The sequence below is a fragment of the Perognathus longimembris genome, chromosome 23, assembly GCF_023159225.1.
Source record: "Perognathus longimembris pacificus isolate PPM17 chromosome 23, ASM2315922v1, whole genome shotgun sequence".
Taxonomy (NCBI): Eukaryota; Metazoa; Chordata; class Mammalia; order Rodentia; family Heteromyidae; genus Perognathus; species Perognathus longimembris.
Window position 1 is genome coordinate 2,945,586 of NC_063183.1, and position 19,549 is coordinate 2,965,134.

Here is a 19,549-nt window from a genome sequence, read left to right on the forward strand (position 1 = left end):
CGCCGGCCAGCGAACCGAGACGCCCGCTTGCGTGGCCCTCGCCGCGCGCCGTCCCTTCCCGGAAGTGGGGCCGTCACCACGGAGACGGCCGACGCCGCGCCTGCGCGGTGGATCCGAGTGGACCGGAAACGCCGGGGGCGGAGCGCTCATCTCGCTTAGCAGTAAATGATGTGCTTACTGTAAAGTCATCACATGGCCACCACCGTCTTTACAGTACTTTTAGTCTTCCCTACGGGGCAAGAAAAAATGGGTTGAAAGTCACCGAGCTAGAAAGCGGCGCTGCCGGGATTCGAACGCAGGCTGACCGGGCACCTGCACCGCTGTTCTTCACACCTAGGTGGGCGTGATCAGGCCTGGCGTGAGGCTCACAAGTGCTCCTGGACACTGCTGTCCTCTCAGACCTCCTTCGCACGTAGTTTCCTCTGGCCTGAAACTGAGCCTAAAACCGATCGCGTGGCACCCCAGGAAGGAGGGACTGGCCAGCGGCTTCTTGTGGGAAATGCAATCTTGCCGTTCCTTTTGGTGTGGTTGAGAATAACTACTTTGCTATTTTTCTGTTCTCATGTTTGCAGTGATTCGAGTACTCTAAACCTAAACATGTGAGTCCCAAGTCAGGAAAGCTAGCATACTAGCTTAGTGGGGGCAAACTGAATCAGAACTTGGAGGCCTCTACAATAGGCCCCTTTCCCACCTAACAGGTTTAGGTTTTTTTTGTTTTGTTTTGTATTTATTTTGCCAGTCTTGGGTCTTGAGGCACTGTCCCTGAGCTTTTTTTCTCAAGGCTAGCACTCAACTTGAGCCACAGCTCCACTTCCAACTTTTTTTTTTCTTGTTTATATGGTACTGAGGAATTGAACCCAGGGCTTTATGCATGCTAAACAAGCACTCTACTGCTAACCCATATTCCTAGCCCTGATGTTTTTAAGTGTCAGTACTGGGGTTTGACCTTTTCCACATAAGGCTAGTGCTGTATGACTTCAGCCACCCCTCCATTACCATTTGGGAGAGAGGAGTGTCAATCGTGGAGCCTGAACTCAGGGCCTAAACACTGTTCCTGAGCTTTTTTTTGCTCAAAGCTAACACTTTGAGCCACAGGTTCCACTTCTGGTCTGCTGATGGAGTTATCTCATAGAACCTCAATCCTCAGATCTCAGCCTCCTGGGTAGCTAGGCTTACAGGTGTGAGCCACGGCGCCTGACCATTTCCAGCTTTTTGCTAGTAAACTGGAAACAAGCCTTTGGGTTTGTCTTCCCAAGCTGCTTCAAACCTGGACCCTCAGACTTCAGTCTTGTAGGCAGCTAGGATTATAGGCGTGAGCCACTGGACCCACTTGACTTAGTGCATTTTGCTCACTACTAATATATCCATCTGTTTTCTTATGGTTCCCACTCACATGTCCAACCTTTTATCTTCTAGTTCCAACACCTTCGGGAACTTAAGGGTGTCTCCTGCAGGTAACATATAGTCCTCCATGTTACGTTATTCCAAACATCAAACTTTTTTTTTTCCATCTTCTAACTTTTGATTGGGATAATTATTGACATACGCACTTCCACCTGCTTTTTTTAGTTTCTTTCTTGCTGCCTTTATATCATTGTTATATTGTTATATATTGTTATATTTGTGGCAGTACTAGGGATTGAACTCAAGGCTTTACACTTGCTAGATAGATCTTCCACCTGAGCCATGTCCCTGGCCTTTTTTTATTTTTCATGTTAGGGGTTGAGCTCAGAGCTTCATGCATACTACTCATGCACTCTACCACTGAGCCACAACCAGTCCTTAAATGAACATGGGTCCTTGCATTTGCTAAACAGGTACCCAACCACTTTAAGCCCCATCCCTCTTTTGCTTTCTTTTGTGGATAGTCTTGGCATTATTTTTTAGGACCAACCTCAGACCATGACCTTTACCTGCATAGTGTGTCACCGTCCTAATTCTCAACCTCACAAAAACAAGGAAAGAGAGAAGAACTTGGCTCACATGAGGAAACACATGAACTACATTTCACTCAGCAACAGTTCAGAGCAGCCTGTGCCCCAACAGATTGCCAAATCTCTGGGCAGTCTGCTAAAGTACTACTATAGCTTCTTATTTTTCCTTCCTTAATAACCAAAACCAACTTTTTAGTATAGAATTGTGTACAAACTCAAACCTTTCTTGGTCTCCAGTACAGAAGTGTGGCCATATAGCTCACAAGGACAAGACATGAATATAAACGTCCCATGGGACTTTCAGATCTTTTATTAGGAAGAATGGCAACCTTTTCCTCTCCTTTGTCCTCCTCTTCCTTCTTGACTTACTGATGCAACCGTCTGGAGGTGAAGGCATCATCTGGGCAGACTTCAAGGAGTTGGGGAGGGGGTGTCTTAGGCTAGAAAGTGTCAATAGCAGGCTGCAGCCAGCATTGGTCCCTAGTGACTTGTAAAGCCTACACTAGTTCTGGCTTGCTTTCATACTATACTATACTGTTTCTTCTTCAATTTGTGCCAGTACTGGGGCTTGAACTCAGGGCCTCTTGCTCTTGCTTGGCTATTTCACTCAAGGCTAGTGACTACTTGGGTCATACTTCTACTTCTGGCTTTTTGCTGGTTAATTGGAGATGTGTCTTACAGACTTTTCCTGCCCAGGCTGGCTTCAAACCGTGACCCTCAGATTACAGGTGTGAGCCACTAGGACCTGCCTCATACTGTACTATTTTCTTATGAAGCATGGGGCTGGGTATTTGATTAGAAATGTAACAAAATGCCATTTCTACACATATCAACATGACAAAAAGTTTCTGAGCTATGAATAGTTAACTACATAACGACATAGTTAACTACAGAAAACATGCTCTAACAAATGTAGTATGTTGGGGTTTTCTCTTGTGCCAGTCCTGAGGCTTGAACTCAGGACCTGTTTAGTCCCTGACCTTTTTTACTCAAGGCTAACACTATTCCTTGAGCCACAGCTCCACTTTTGGCTTTTAGGTGGTTAATTGGAGATAAGAATCTCCCAGAATGCTGGGCACCGGTGGCTCATTCCTGTAATCCTAGCTACTCAGGAGGCTGAGATCTGAGGATTGTGGCTCAAAGCCATCCCAGGCAGCAAAGTCCATGAGACATTTTTTGTGGTTTTTTTGTTTTTTTTTGCCAGTCCTGGGGCTTGAACTCACAACCTAAGTACTGTCCCTGGCTTCTCTTTGCTCAAGGCTAGCACTCTACGACTTGAGCCACAGCGCCACTTCTGGCTTTTTCTATATATGTGGTGCTGAGGAATCGAACCCAGGGCTTCATGTATATGAGGCAAGTACTCTACTGCTAGGCCATATTCCCAGCCCCATGAGACTCATCTCCAAATTAGCCACCAAAAACCAGAAGTGGTGCTGTGGCTCAAATGGTAGAGCACTAGCCTTGAGCTGAAGATCTCAGGGACGGAGTTCAAGCCCCACAACTGACCCCCCCCCCCCAAAAAAAAGAGCATAAAAGCCAAGGGTGGTGGTGCACTATGAGCTCTTTTCTCTGAAAAACAGATTCAGGAAGCCAGGGACTACTATCAGAATTGTATCTGCAATGGACAGACTTAGAACAAATCTTATTAAGGGAGGCAAGCCAATCTCAGAGAGACAAACGGCACGTTTTCTCTCATGCGGAAGCTAGATCTAAAATACACTGGGACATGATAATTTATACAGGATTCTACACACACACATACACACACAGGAGACCAGGACACTCGTAGGGGAGGAACACAAAGGCACAATGCTTGTGCCTCTGATCATGCAAAATGAACTTTAAAAAAAAAAAATTGTATCTGCAGTCTCCACCAGCACCTGGCCCCGGGGGTCTGGCTGTATGAAGATATAAGCACTGGGCTTGATGTGGTTACTCAATCTGCCAATGAGAAGGCACTGCTGACATAAACCAAGGACACTTCCAGGGTGGCTGCCATCTTGTCCCCTCCCAGCCCTATTCTGTCTTACTCCACTTAGAGCATACCCAAGTTCACCTTTGAACACAGGATAAAATAAAAAGTGTCTCTCTTCATATGCCCATGGCTACAGACAGAAGCTACAAGAACACTCAGTCTTACATGAATCATGTTATCTGCTTTATCACTTTTCACAATGGCTTCAAAATCAGCATGCCTTGATCATCTTTACCACTTCTACCCCCATCGACGGCTGTGAGATTTCCAGCTTCATTTAGAGGTAATAAGTGTGGGATCTCATCAGTAAGAACTCCAAACAGCCTTGCTGTTTCTGAGGTAGAAACCTTCCCCGCCTCCCAGCTCAGCATCCCCCTCCCACTGAGGCCCACGGTGGACTTGTTAAACATGCACATCGTGTTCACATCGCATAGTAGGTATGTGAGCACAATCAGATTGGTATGCCTGAGTTTGCCCTTCCGATTCTAAAGCTCTCCTCTCCAGCCTGCTTCAGGGCTCCAGGGCTCTGCTTCTGGCTGGGACAGTTGCAAGTTTTCATCACTTCTCACCAGAAGGCTGCTTCCTGTGGCCGGTCACCTTGCTGTGGCCAGTCACCTCTCAGTGCCTTGGCTCCACACCCACTGGACACCAAGAGGCTGATTTGCTATGTGGTATTTATTCAGTGACACTCTGGGTTTAGTGACCACCTACATTATAGCAAAGCTCTTCTGGCCACTTGCACACTTCAGCTCATCTGGGATTGGGAGGTCAACAAGCCAGGGCTGACTGGCCAGCGGGGGTCTCCAGTGACTAAATGGGATTCACATTAAAGAGCTTGAAGGGAGCTTGTGAAAGAGGAGGGTGAGGATAGACACGGGGGTCCTGAGTCAGGGCCCGGAGGCCTGAGCAAGGCCTAGGGTCAGCTTAGCCCTCTGTCCAGAGGCTCCAACTAAGGGCAATTCTAAGGCACAGTGGTGAAGGACAGGACTGACCAACCAAGTGTGGTTTTCTGGTCTGGCAAGCAGCCCCCCGCCTGCAGACAGCGCCACAGGCCAAGTGTTCCACCTAAATTGTTCTAAACACACACAAGCGGCATTCTCGAATGATGGAGACAAGGTCTTCCTTGGAAGAGAGTGCCCATAGGCCCCTCTACCCCAAGACCAACCAGGTCCCTCGGAAGGTCCCTGAGAACAGCAGCCTGGGAGCAGCCAAGACTTTCAAAGGCTGACAAGGCACAGAGTGGTGGATGAGAAGGTAACCATCCAGGAAGAAAGATTTTCGCAGAGACAGCAGTGCCCACCAACATGCGGAGACAAGACAGCAGTCAGCCCAGATGGTCATGTGAAATGCTTCTCTCTCTCTCTCTCTCTTTCTCTCTCTCACACACACACACACATACAGAGTCTGCAGAACAGGCCAGAGGTTGGCATGCAGAGCCTGACATCAGGAGAGAACACTTGGCACTCTGCACTAAAGCCCTGGGATGAGACCGGACAGTGAAAGAAACGGTGGCCCGAGTTTAAGTCAAAGGCCCGTCTAGAAGTTAGGCCACCCCCAAGATGGCCAGGTCTGGAAAGTCTTTCACTTCTCCCACTTCACTGAAGGGCTGTCCACCCTGGTTGAAGGTGAGCTTATACCGTAACCGGATGGGTTCCTGCAACAGAAAGAAAGGAAGGTGTTAGATTCCAGGGGAGAAGGCCGAAGGTGTAAGATCCCAGCTATCACAACTGTCCGTGAACAGGAGCACACTGGTCTTGCCTCTTTGGGGCCATCTAAAATTCTGGGACCCACTAGGAAGACAGGTGTCAGGCCATTCCAGGGTCCCTCCCACAGTTCGAATCTATGATAATCCACCATATATCTGTCCCACTCCCAGCACAGGACCAGGTGAGACCTTAGAGCCAGACCTCGAGGTGCTTCTCTCCACCCAGTCACCCTTCCCCGCTAAGGCTGCCAAGAGCACATACTTTGTGTGGATTGTCGAGCAGCAGCATCTGGGAGATCACAGCTGGAGGCATCAAAGGACTGAATGCAGGCAGCTTGGAGCTGGAGGCGGGCTGCAGCTTTACCCGCATGGACTGCCGGGGAGGGGGGAGACATAATCCACCACCATGTACCTCACCCCAGCAAGTCACCTCAGTGACAGAGCTCAGGCAGGCTCCTGCCTGACTCCACCCTCCCACCCCCACCCAAGGAGGGATCTCAAGACCCAGGGAAGCAGGGAAGCCCTCCAGTGGTGGAGCCCCATGGTGGTTCCTCCAAAGGAGTCCTAAAGGCGCCTTTCCTCCATTCACACATCTCAACCAGTGGTCAACAGGTGGCACCTGACAGGCTGCATGGAAAGAACAGCAGCCCATAGTGGGCTAAAATGTCTGTCTCTTACTAGCTCTTAGGATCCTGAGCAAATATTTAATTTTTGAACCTTGTGTAGAAAACATTTAATAACAGCTGTTAGTAACTGCCCAATACTGCATGTCTTTCCTCTAGAATCTCTTCCCTTCAGGACACACTCCTTGCAGTGTTAGTGGCATGGCTGACTTCCTTTGAAAAAGGGTGGACACAATGGCCAAGTCCCTCTACGCCCCAGGTCCCAAGGTATGCAAGTGACATCAACAAGGCCAACCACAGCCTTGGCCCGGGAAGTCCTATGCACAGCTCAGGACACGTGACAGTTTTTAGCTTGTTTTCTTAAGAGATAGACTGTCACACTACGTTGAGCTCCTGAACTCAGGGGCTCAAGTGATCCTCCTGTCTCAGCCTCCCAAGGAGCTAGGACTATAGGTGTGTGCCACCAACTTGACTCTGAGTTTCAGTGATGGAATGGGCCATGGACCCTGAAGGCCTAGACCTGTGGGCACTTTCCTGCGCTGTGTAGACTGTGTGAGAACAGTGCCAAGGAGGAGTCAAGAGATGGAAAGAGCCTCCAGGAATCATTGAGAAGCCTGCCTATATCCGCTCACAGCTGAGGCCAGAGAGCCAATACCATTCCCACCTAACATTCCACAAGTTTGGGCGAATATTCTCACTCCTCGCAGTGGACTCGGAAGTGATGGAGCTGGCCGGCAGAGGACTCACCTTGGGCACAGCCACCTGAAACATGATGTCCCAGACAGGCTGTGTGGCAGTGCTCATCATGGTCAACAGTAAAACCTGCACCTCTGGATGGCCGGGGGCCGCGGTCTGGGAGAAGTGCAGCAGGATTCGGAAGCCGTTGCGGTCATACACAATAAGTGGGGGCAGGCTGCCTGGAGGGAAGGACCCAAACAGAAGGCTTGGTGCAGCTGCAGGGGCCCACAGGGACATACTGTCATAGGCCTTCCCAACTCACCTCACTCCACCATCAACTTTTTTTTTAAGAGATAAGATTAGGGGGCTGGGGATATGGCCTAGTGGCAAGAGTGCCTGCCTCATATACATGAGGCCCTGGGTTCGATTCCTCAGCACCACATATACAGAAAATGGCCAGAAGTGGCACTGTGGCTCAAGTGGCAGAGTGCTAGCCTTGAGCAAAAAAGAAGCCAGGGACAGTGCTCAGGCCCTGAGTCCAAGCCCCAGGACTGGCCAAAAAAAAAAAAAAAAAGAGATAAGATTATGGTTACAACAATGCAGAAACACTTTAGAAAAGAGACAATATTATAAATAATTAAAAAACACACTTTACAAACAGACTTTGTTTCATTCTTTCATACCACCACATAGCCACATCCACCTTTATATTTAATTTTATAAAACTGTAAAGGTCAGGCGATGGTGGCTCAAGCCTGTTTTCAGGAGGCTGAGATCTGAGAATTGCTGTTCAAAGCCAGCTCCAGTTAGAAAAGTCTGTGAGATTCTTATCTCCAATGAACCACCAGAAAACTGGAAGTAGAGCTGTGGATCAAAATGGTAGAGCACTAGCCTTGAGCAAAAGCACTCAGGGACAGTGTCTAGGCCCTGAGTTCAAGTCTCACAGCTGACCAAAACAAACTGTAAAGAAAGTCTTAAATCAACAGGCTTAATGAAATTCCAATGGAAATTGTAAAAAGATTGTTTTAATTTACCTGAGAAGTGACTCTAACATTAATTTTGGGGGGAACCACAGGGTATTTAAATGAAAATATTACAAGAAGACCCTTATTTTATTTTCTAGAATATAGGCTTTTTTTTTTAATTGTTTAGTCCTGGGGCTTGAACTCAGGGCTTGAGCACTGTCCTTGAGCCTATTTTGCTCAAGGCTAGTGTTTTATCACTTGAGCCACAGATCCACTTCTGACTTTTTTTTTTTGGGGGGGGGGTGCTTAATTGGAGTTAAGAATTTCATGGACTTACCTGCCTGGGCTGACTTTGAACCTCAATCCTCAGATCTCAGCCTCTGGACTAGCTAAGATTACAGGTGTAAGCCGTGACGCCAAGCTAATATGCTAATTTTTTTTTTTTTTTGGCCAGTCCTGGGGCTTGGACTCAGGGCCTGAGCACTGTCCCTGGCTTCTTTTTACTCAAGGCAAGCACTCTGCCACTTGAGCCACAGTGCCACTTCTGGTCGTTTTCTGTATATGTGGTGCTGGGGAATTGAACCCAGGGCCTCATGTATACGAGGCAAGCACTCTTGCCACTAGGCCATATCCCCAGCCCCTAATATGCTAATTTTTAATAAGACCAACAAGAGAAGAGCAGGCACATTTGTATTAGCAAATGCTCGAAGATAAAATTGCAATTCAGATAAAGTGGCATAAAACAGCATGCAGGCAATGGAATAGATTTGAAGACCCAGAAATAAAACCACATACTTACAGTCAGCTGATATTTGACAAAGGAGCCAAAGACATACAATGGAAAAAACATAGCCTTTTCAACTATTGGTGCTGGGAAAACTGGGCAACCACATTCAGAAAACTCAAAGTAGATCCCAGACTGTCACCATGTACTAATATCAACTCAAAATGGATCAAAGACCTCAACATCCAACCCAAAACTCTGAAAGTACTTTAGGACAGAGTAGGAGAGACATCAGAACTTATAGACACAGGTAGGAACTCCCTGAGCAAAATTCCGGGGGCATAACAGATTGGAGAGAGACTTGCCAAATGGAACTACATTAGTTTCTGCACAGCTAAAGGCATAGCCACTGAGCTAGAAAGACAGACAACCATATGGGAAAAGATCTTTACCAGCAAGGCAACAGACAAAGGCCTGATATCCATCATATACAGAGAGCTCAAGAAACAGATCCCTCCCAAACCTAATAAACCAATCACTAAATGGGCAAGGGAGCTAAAGTGAGACTTCACAAAAGAAAAAATAAAAATGGCAAAGAAACACATGATGGGCAGGGAATATGGCCTAGTGGTAGAGTGCTTGCCTCGTATACATGAAGCCCTGGGTTCGATTCCTCAGCACCACATATACAGAAAAGGCAAGAAGGGGTGCTGTGGCTCAAGTGACAGAGTGAGAAGCTAGGTAAAGTGCTCAGGCCCTGAGTTCAAGACCCAGGACTGGCAAAAGAAAGAAAGAAAGAAACACATGAGGAAATTTTCAGCATCCCTGGCAGTAAAGGAAATGCAAACAAAATCAACCCTGAGATACCACCTTACCCCAGTCAGAACAGCCTATACTCTGATCTCAGGCAACAACAAATGCTGGAGGGGATGCAGAGAAAGAGGACCCTACCGCATTGCTGGTAGGAATGCAAACTAGTACAACCACTCTGGAGGTCTGGAAATGTGGCTTAGTGGTAGAGTGCTTGCTTAGCATGCATGAAGCCCTAGGTTCGATTTCTCAGTCCCACATAAACAGAAAAAGCCAAAAGTGGTGCTGTGACTCAACTGGTAGAATGCTAGCCTTAAGCAAAAGCAGCTCAGAGACGGTGCCCAGGCCTTGAGTGCAAGCCCCTGGACTGGCAAAACAATACAAAATCACTCTGGAAAGCAGTCTGGAGGTTCCTCAAAAACACCAACATAGACATGCCCTATGACCCAGCCATACCACTCCTAGACATATACCCTGAGCTACAGAATCCAGGATATGACAAGGACACCTGCACCTCCATGGTGCTTCTATGTTCATTGCTGCACTGTTCACAATAGCCAAGATAGGGAAACAACCCAGATGCTCCACTACAGATGAATAGATCCAAAAACTGTGGTACCTATATACAATGGAATTCTACACAATCATTAGAAATGATAAAATAGGGGCTGGGGATATAGCCTAGTGGCAAGAGTGCCTGCCTCGGATACACGAGGCCCTAGGTTCGATTCCCCAGCACCACATATACAGAAAACGGCCAGAAGCGGCGCTGTGGCTCAAGTGGCAGAGTGCTAGCCTTGAGCGGGAAGAAGCCAGGGACAGTGCTCAGGCCCTGAGTCCAAGGCCCAGGACTGGCAAAAAAAAAAAAAAAAAAAAAAAAAAGAAATGATAAAATAATGGCATTCGCAAGGAAATGGACAGGACTAGAACAAATCAGGTTGAACAAGACAAGACAAGAACAGAGAGACAAATAGTGCATGATTTCCCTGATATGTGGGTGTTAGAATTAAACTGTAAAGAGACATGACAAAGAAAACAGGACCCAAGAAACCAATACACAGCAAGACCAAATAAGGACAGTCTTGGAAGAAATGCACCGAAAAGTAAGACCCAAGCACTACTTCATATGTACCTAAAATAATATCCAGACTGAAAAGAACTCCAAAGATAAGGAAGTAAAGGACCTCTTCTTAATGAGTCTTATCGTATTTAGAGGACCCTATACTCTTTACCTTACATATGGTGTATACACGTGCATATCTGAGGGAAGCTGGGGGGAAGGCACAGAATGAGTGGAAAGCGAGTGGAAAAAAATACAGTAGAGGGGGCCCAACAGCTGCAATGGACATTGATGAAAGTGAACTAAGCAACTCAAGGACAGTGGGGGAAGGGAAGAAATGAGGAAAAAAAAAAGAAGGAACAGGGGCTGGGGATATGGCCTAGTGGCAAGAGTATTTGCCTCGTATACATGAGGCCCTGGGTTCAATTCCCCAGCACCACATATATAGAAAACGGCCAGAAGTGGCACTGTGGCTCAAGTGGTAGAGTGCTAGCCTTGAGCAAAAAGAAGCCAGGGACAGTGCTCAGGCCCTGAGTCCAAGCCCCAGGACTGGCCAAAAAAAAAAAAAAAAAAAGGAACAGATTACACTAAGCAAAAGGAAATAAATGTATATATCACCTAACCTGGAATTGTTTCATTTTTAATGTTCATAGAGTTCATAAACATTGAAGATTAGAATGACGATGTCCATTAGCAGGAAGGTTTAAAAAAATGATAAAAGCGGGGTGGGGGTAGGTTGGGGGAAAGGTGGGAGAAAAATGAGGAAGGGGGTAATAAGTATGACAAGAAATATAGTCACTACTTGGAATATGTAACTGTAACTACTCTGTACATCATCTTTTTGTTTTGTTTTGTTTTTGCTGCCAGTCCTGGGGCATGGACTCAGGGCCTGAGTACTGTCCCTGGCTTCTTTTTGCTCAAGGCTAGCACTCTACCTCTTGAGCCACAGCACCACTTCCAGCTTTTTTTCTATATATGTGGTGCTGAGGAATCGAACCCAGGGCTTCAGGTATACAAGGCAAGCACTTTACCACTAGGCCATATTCCCAGCCCTCTGTACATCATCTTGACAATAATGTTTTTTTTAGTTTTTATTATAAAACTGATGTACAGAGAGGTTACAGTTTCATACGTTAGGCATTGACAATATTTTTTTTTTTTAAAGCATGCAGGAGGGGCTGGGAATATGGCCTAGTGGCAAGAGTGCTTGCCTCCCATACATGAAGCCCTAGGTTCGATTCCTCAGCACCACATATATAGAAAATGGCCAGAAGTGGCGCTGTGGCTCAAGTGGTAGAGTGCTAGCCTTAAGCAAAAAGAAGCCAGGGACGGTGCTCAGGCCCTGAGTTCAAGCCCCAAGACTGGCCAAAAAAAAAAGCATGCAGGAGGTATGACTGTGCATATCTGCAATCCTAGCTACTTGAAAGTCTTGAGGCAGGAAGACTGGGAGCACGAGGCTAGCATAGGCTGTAGAACTTGCCCTGCCACCCCCTCCCCAAATGCATAGAGCATGAGAAATAGACCCAAATATGGAACTTAATGTGAGGACAAATACTTGATCAATCTGTGCAGACTCCACACATAGCTCAGAGATGACTGCCAAACCATATGGAAAAATCCACAAGCCAAACATTACTTATCAAAATATATCATATAGGGCTGGGAATATGGCCTAGTGGCAAGAGTGCTTGCCTAATATACATGAAGCCCTGGGTTTGATTCCTCAGCACCACATATATAGAAAGAGCCAGAAGGGGTGCTGTGGCTTAAGAGGTAGAGTGCTAGCCTTGAGCAAAAAGAAGCCAGGAACCAGTTGCTCAGAACCAAGAGCCAGTTGCTCAGGCCCTGAGTCCAAGCACAACGACTGGCAAAAAAAAAAAAAAAAAAAGATCATATAGTCAGGTGCCAGTGGCTCACTGGCTGAGCCATTCATTTTTCCTCTGTATTAGAGGTAATAACCACTTTTATGAGTATCTGGTTGAATCCCTCTTCCTTCTTTTGCCAGTCTAGGGTTTGAACTCAGGGCATGGGTGCTGTCTGAGCCTTTTTGCTCAAGGCCAGCACTCCTACCACTTGAGCCACAGCTTCACTTTTGGCTTTTTAATGGCTAATTGGAGATAAGAGTTTTGCGGACTTTCTTGTCTGAGCTAGCTTTGAACTGTGCTCCTCAGATCTCAGCCTCCAGAGATTGTAGAACTCTCCAGTATTACAGATGTGAGACAGCTTCCTACTCTTCTTTGCTGGCCACATGAAACATCCCTTCTTGAATCCCAAAGAGTGAATACCACGCTCGTAAGCACACTTCATCAGAGCTGGACCCAGTGGGCACACAGAGTTCAAGGCCAACCTAGGCAAAAAGTTCAAGAGGCCTCAACTCAACCAGGAGCATACCTTTTATCCTAGCTATGCTCACAACATAAAGAGGGGGACAGCAGCCCAGACTGGCCTGAGAAAGAACAAGACCCTATCTGAAAAATAAGGAAAGGAAAAGGTCTGGAGAGATGGCTCAAGTGATAAGAGTACCTGCCTCATAAGCACAAGACCTGGGTCCTAACCCTAGTACTGCAAAATACATACTTATATACATGCATACACAGACATATAGATATGTATATACCTATATCTATTACATATCTATATCTATGAATGTGTGTGTGAGAGAGGAAGAGAAAGAGAGAGGGGTGGGGGGAAGCCTCCATTTACCCTCTTCCCCAAGCAAGCTGACTGCCCCACTTTCCCAAGGATGATGGGGAAGGCCAGGAGTCCACTAGCAAGAAGAAAAGCAGGAACAACCGTACTTACTGGGCTTCACAGACTCCAAAGGGACAAACACCTGAGCCAGAGGAGTGTTCTGTAAAGCTGGGGAAGAGGACAGAGAGCCAGCCTCCCATGACCAGCCTGGAGAGGACTTGGTACCTGGAGGCACTTCCTTTGGAATACTCTTCTGTGGCACGTAATTCCTACAAAGAGACAAACAAATAAAACAAACAGAACTCAAGATTTGTCAAATCTTCAAAGAATCCCAGGAAACCATGATTCAGCTTTCTGAAGAACAGAGTGAGGAAGGGAAATACATACACACAGAAGGAATGATGGACCACTACACATAGCCAATGACTTGCAGCCAGTAAGGAGGACAAGGCAAATGGAGGCCCAAAGACAACCCATAACATGATATGAAAAGACAGACTGGATGGAACACATTTTGTAAAAGCCAGCTACAATAATGAACTAACTTCTATATTTTACACACACGCGTGCGCGTGCGCGTGCGAAGACAAAGTTCTACATAGTTTTCATGAACTAGTAGTACTTGAGACCTCCTGTTATACATTTTTATGCTAGTCCTTATAAAACTCCTTCTGGACATTCTGGCTGGAGCACAGTAGGCTGGGATGAGGTCAGGAAATGGGGAAGTGGCACCATGAGCCTGAATGGCAAGAGGATGGCGCTCTGTGGCTGCTGGCTTCCAGGGTCGCAAGTGGCCCTATGGCTCATGCAGAAGCCCAAGTCCTCTACGTCCCATGCCCACTCACTCACAGGGACCCTGGAGAGAGCTGTGGTGAGAGGAGATCCAGCAAGTTCCTGCCTCCACAAGGGCTCTGCATGCTGCCTTCTTGGAGATTCCTTTCCTTGCAGCAACTCTGATCGGCAACCTATCAAACAGAAGTAGCATGACAAGTAGAAGCAGAAGGATCGCTAGCCATGGCAATGCAGGCACTGCAGTCTTAGTTTAGTGTATGCCCAGAGTGGGAGGAGGGCGGGCAGAGCAGAGCAGAGCACTTCCCAGCACATCTCCAGGAAGGGGGCAGAAGAAGTTTGCTGCAGACTGAGTGGCTAGTCTGGACCACCAAAGCCACCAGCTGCTTCTGCAGGTCCCTTAGGATCCAGCAAACACCACTCCCCATGAGGCAAGTGGTTGGAGACCCTCCATCCCCCTCACGCCACTAGCAAGAGCTTCCTTCCCTACCTTGCTTGGAACAGGAGCATCACTGATCCCTGTAAAAGAAACAAAAGTGAGGGGAGTGCTGCTAACCACTGGACATGAGACCAATGGCACAGCTGCCCTCCCTGGACATTGAGAAAGCCTAGACAAACCCAGTGTATGCATGGTCACTGGACCTAGAAAATTTGAGGGGACTTTTCTGAACTGCATACTGAAGCAAGCCTGTGCTCTCTACTCTCAGCACTTCTCTCTGTCTGCTCTCCCTAAATGGCTCTCTCACCTAAGGCTGCCAGGTCCTGATGAAGCAAAGATGGCACCACCGGTCCAGCCTGCCCAGACGCACTGTTCATCTCCAGGTCGATCAGGGGGCAGTTCTTGCTGCAGCCTGTGGGATTCTGAAAGACTAGAAATAAAAACAGAGTAAGTGAGAAGACTCCACCAGAAGCGAGAGTCAAGGCTCTGCTTAAATCCAACCAGCATTCTGCAACATCCCCTGAACCTGAAAACATCAGACCCCACCCTCAGCCCTCAAACACCTCCCACTGCAGCGGGGCATCTGGACAGAGCTAGGATTGGAGCTGGGACCAGAGGACAGCATTCCTGGCCAGATGACATTGTCCTCCCAGGACCCATGAGCCTGGGCCTCAGCAGGTTCAGGTTTCTTCTACAACTTGAAGGCCTTCAGCGGTTTATGACCAGATATGATCGGGTCACCTGCACAGACCCCAGGTCTAGCTCCGCAGGGGCTACAAAGATAGCAGGCCAGGCTCAATGGAGGCTACAAGGCTGAGCTCCAAGCAGGTTTCCCCCCGCCACTCTGGTAGTTCTGGGGCTTCAGCTCAGGGTCTCACACTTCCTAGGCAGGCATTTTACCAGTTGAAGCCATGCTCACAGCCCTTTTTTGGCTTAGTCATTTTTCAAGTGCAGTCTTGAACTTTTGCCTGGTTCTAGTCTTAAGGGTCCTAATCCGCCTACTCCTACCTCACACATACCTGGGATTACAGGTATGACCCATCATGCTTGGCCTGCCAAACAGCCCTGGCCCAGAAATACTGCAATGCCTTTTATTTCTTTATTGATCGCATTACTGGGATAAAACCTAAGGCCTTATGCTAGTTAGGCACATGCTGAGCCACCAACCTATTAACAAAAACTATTTCTGGGATCTATAGCTCTTGTGAGTGCTTAGGAGAAGATTCAAATCCACGCACAGCACAGCCTCTGTCCAGCCAGGCAGTGGGCAAGTGAGTGGCTGCTCTTGTGGTACAGGAGAGGGGAGAGAGGAAAGGGGACAGAGACAGGTCCCTTTTCTGTGCCATACCCTCAACACAAACACACGTGTGTGCGCGCGCGCACACACACACACACACACACTTCTCTCCTGGGACTTGCAGGCAGTGACAGGCAGAAGGCCTTAGAAGCTCCTGGAACATACCTCTGGAGACAGGAATGTCTCCCACTGAGCTAGTCACTGTGTTCCCAAAGGTGACTCGGCCCTCCATCACCTGTTTGTACAGCAGAACTCCCTGGGTGAGGAGGTCGTTGGCCTGAAGAATCTCCGCTGAAGGAATGAGAGAATGAAAACCCTGGATGAACAGCCCTACCTCCATGTTTCCCAGCCAGTGTACAAAGCAGCCCTCATGAGCCAAGTGCCAGTGGCTCACACCTGTGACCCTAGCTACTCAAGAAGCTGAGATCTGAGCATCCTAGGTTGAAGCTAGTCCAAGCAGGAAAGTCTGTGAGACTCTTTATCTCCAGTTATCCACTAAAAAGCTGGAAGTAGAGCTGTGGCTCGAGCATCTGTGCAACAGCCTTTGGCAAGAAAGCTCAAGAACAGCCTGAGTAAGAGCTGTAGGATGAAGGGCTGGTAATATAGCCTAGTGGTAAAGTGCTTGTCTCATATACATGAAGCCCTGGGTTCGATTCCTCAGCACCACATATATAGAAAAAGCCGGAAGTGGTGCTGTGGCTCAAGCACTTCAGTGCTAACCTTGAACAAAAAATCTCAGGGACAGTGCCCAAGCCCTGATTTCAAGCCACCCAGTATGGACACACACATAAACAAAGCAGTCCTCACACACCAGGCTGAGCACACTCAAACTCCAGCAAATGAGAGGGCCCTGCCATACCTCATCACTCAACCCTAAGTCACTCTTTGCTCTCAGTAGAGGAATCAAATTCTCCACCATCCTCGCACCAGCAACATATTGCTGACATGAGCACTCAAAATGCTGCTCTTGACTGAGGAGCCAAAAGGAACACTTAAGTTGTAGTCTAAAACTAAAATCTAATACTAGCATGCATGAGGCCGAAGCAGCAGAATTGTTTCAGCCTATATAAGAACCTGTTTTAAAAATAAACAAACCAACTTAAAAGGCAACCAGAAAAATATTAGGGGATTCCACTAAAGTTGGTTAAGCTTCTTTAACCAGTCTATGCAGAAAATTGCAGGCAACCAAGCAGAAGGTGTGACATTCTATTGGAGCCACTGGGAGACACTGCTGCCTGCTGCTGCCACATCCCCTGCTGATCCTATTTGGGTTAAGATCAAGGATAGCCTGACAGTCATCTGGAAGAATCTACATCTTCACCCTGAGCACCCCTACTGTGGTAAAAGCAAATGGGGCTCCATCACACGCAGCTGATTCCTGCTGGCAGGATGCTTTGGATCTGTTCAAACTAAGATTTTGGGGAGACATTCTTCCTGTGGTAACATTCCCACTCCTCTGAGTTGACTGGAGTTGATTAGCTCTATTAAGAAAATTGGAAAACATGTGTGGCAGGCTAGAGAGTCACTCCCAGGAGCTGCCTGGGGTGGGAGGTGTGTCCAAGTGTATTAGAGTGTGTCCAGATGGATTAGGGTGTGACCTCAGAGAAAGGAGGGAAGTAACTGCCTCCAAGTGTGCCAGTTACCTAGGTAACTGGATGGAGACTTAAACAGGTGAGAATACCTGCAGCCCTCCTGGGGGTGGACCTCACAGATAACCTGTTTCTTTCTGGGTGCAAGCTTAAGAGCAGCAGTCCTATCGGACTGGCTCCTGTCTCATCCTTGCTCTCCCCAGCAACCTGTGAGTGGAGTCACTACAGTCCTGGCAAGATTAACCTCTCCAAAAGAGAAATCAATGATTTGATTTTTATGTACAAGAAAAAAAGGGGGAAATGTAATATGGAGGTCAGATCTGGCCAGTGACATCATTGGCTATTGAGGGGTGTCACATTGACTCATCTCAGATTAGTTAAAGAGAGCAGAAGCTGACTCCATCTTCACTAAGATCTCCCCCGCCCCATCCAGGGAAGTTCCCTTTCGCTGGGTTAAGACTGTGTAAACTGCTTGACCACCTGAGTAGTGGAACATTCAAGGTTAAACCTGTGCCCTCCCATGAGTAGGCATATCCGCCTGCATCAAGTGAGCCCTGCCAAATCCGTGTGCCAAGTCTAACTAAAATGATAGGTTGGTTCAATCAGTTGCTATGAGGCAGATTGTAACCTGTGTGTGACCTGGCATGCTCTGTAAGTGTTGTAACCTCATTGGCCACCTGTGTGTGGCAAGCTTGACCATATGGTGTTTGCCTTTATAACCCGACCCCAAGCATGGCCTGGGACCTTGGTCCCAGCTCCTGAATCTGGGCTGCGGCCCTGGCCCACCAGCCTGCTTTTTACGGTTGCAGTCCCAGCTCCTGAGTCTGGGCCGTGACCCTAGCTGGTCAGTATACTTTTTACTTCCCCAATAAATCTATCTTTTCACTTGAAAAAAAATTTTTTTAAATAAACAAACCAGGCTGGGAATGTGGCTTAATGGTAGAGTGTTTGCCTAGGCATGCATGAAGCCCTGGGTTTGATTCCTCAGCACCACATAAACAGAAAAGGCCAGAAGTGGCACTGTGGCTCAAGTGGTAGAGTGCCAGCCTAGAGCAAAAGAAGCTCAGGGACAGTGCCTAGGCCCAGAGTTCAAGCCCCAGGACTAGCAAAAAAAAAAAAAAAGAGCCATCTTGTCAATGTGGATGAAAATACAAAGATTCTGAGCATAATTTGGAACACTAATCAGCTTCTGAACCTATCAATTCTATAGGAATGTAAGTATAAAACCAGTTTTTCCCATGAAAACTTGGCATCCAAACTGAAATGTGCTTAAATAGAACCTACACACTTGGATTCCAAAACTGCCCAAGCATTAATGACATCGTCCAGCAACCTACAGTGGAGTCTTTCCTGGGAGACAGACAGAAGATCACTCATAGACCAAAGCATCATACACTGCTCCTGAGATGTGGTCTAGTGCTGACTCTTAACTTTCGTATCCCTCAAGTGTTCAACTGCCAAAAGAGGCTGCAAACTGCCAATGAGGCAGAATCGAGCAGCAAGTGATTTTATGTGGCAATGTTTCTGCTTACTTAGGCTTAACCTTTGAACTCACTGCAATCACAAGAAAATAAGGGATTACACAAGAATTACATCACAAAAGCAGACAATCTCCTATGTACAACAGATCTCCTGAACATCATTTGTCTTTGATATGGTTTGTTGTTCATTTGTTTTTCTTTTCTATATATATATATTTTTTTTTGACCAGTCATTGAGTCCTGAACTCAGGACCTGGGCACTGCCCCTGAGCTCCTTTTTTATTTTTTTTCCCAGTCCTGGGCTTTGGACTCATGGCCTGAGCACTGTCCCTGGCTTCTTTTTGCTCAAGGCTAGCACTCTGCCACTTGAGCCACAGCGCCACTTCTGGCCTTTTCCATATATGTGGTGCTGAGGAATTGAACCTAGGGCTTCATGTATACAAGGCAAGCACTTGTGCCACTAGGCCATATTCCCAGCCCTGTTTTTCTTTGTGTATGTATGTGTGTGTATGTGTGTGTGTGTGTGTGTTCCAGAGCTTGAACTCAAGACCTCAAGCCTTAGCCTGGTTTTCTTGCTCACAGCTGGTGCTCAACCACTTGAGCCATGCTTCCAGTCTGGCATTTTGCTGCTTGGTTGGAGATGGGAGTCTTTCTGCTTTTCTCCATGGCTGACTTTAAACCATGACTCTCCCAAGTTTCAGCTGAGTTGCTAGGAGTACAGGTGGGAGCCATAGGCATCTAGGGCTTTCTTTTCTTTCTTTCTTTTTTTTTTTTTTCCAGTCCTGGGGC

At 47.3% G+C, this 19,549-nt stretch overlaps 1 protein-coding gene across 1 annotated transcript in view; it reads right to left on the minus strand.

Moving 5' to 3' along the window:
- Positions 1–4,565: 4,565 nt before the first annotated feature.
- Gga2 (golgi associated, gamma adaptin ear containing, ARF binding protein 2) overlaps positions 4,566–19,549 on the minus strand; it is a 37,724-nt gene continuing 22,740 nt past the window's right edge. Inside the window, exons 10-17 of the mRNA XM_048333039.1 lie at positions 15,856–15,981; positions 14,701–14,823; positions 14,445–14,473; positions 14,015–14,130; positions 13,277–13,434; positions 6,985–7,154; positions 5,877–5,987; positions 4,566–5,563 (exon numbers count right to left, since the gene is read on the minus strand). Of these exons, the coding sequence (XP_048188996.1) occupies positions 5,453–5,563; positions 5,877–5,987; positions 6,985–7,154; positions 13,277–13,434; positions 14,015–14,130; positions 14,445–14,473; positions 14,701–14,823; positions 15,856–15,981 (944 nt within the window). The 3' untranslated portion in view covers positions 4,566–5,452. The remainder of the gene's footprint in view (positions 5,564–5,876; positions 5,988–6,984; positions 7,155–13,276; positions 13,435–14,014; positions 14,131–14,444; positions 14,474–14,700; positions 14,824–15,855; positions 15,982–19,549) is intronic.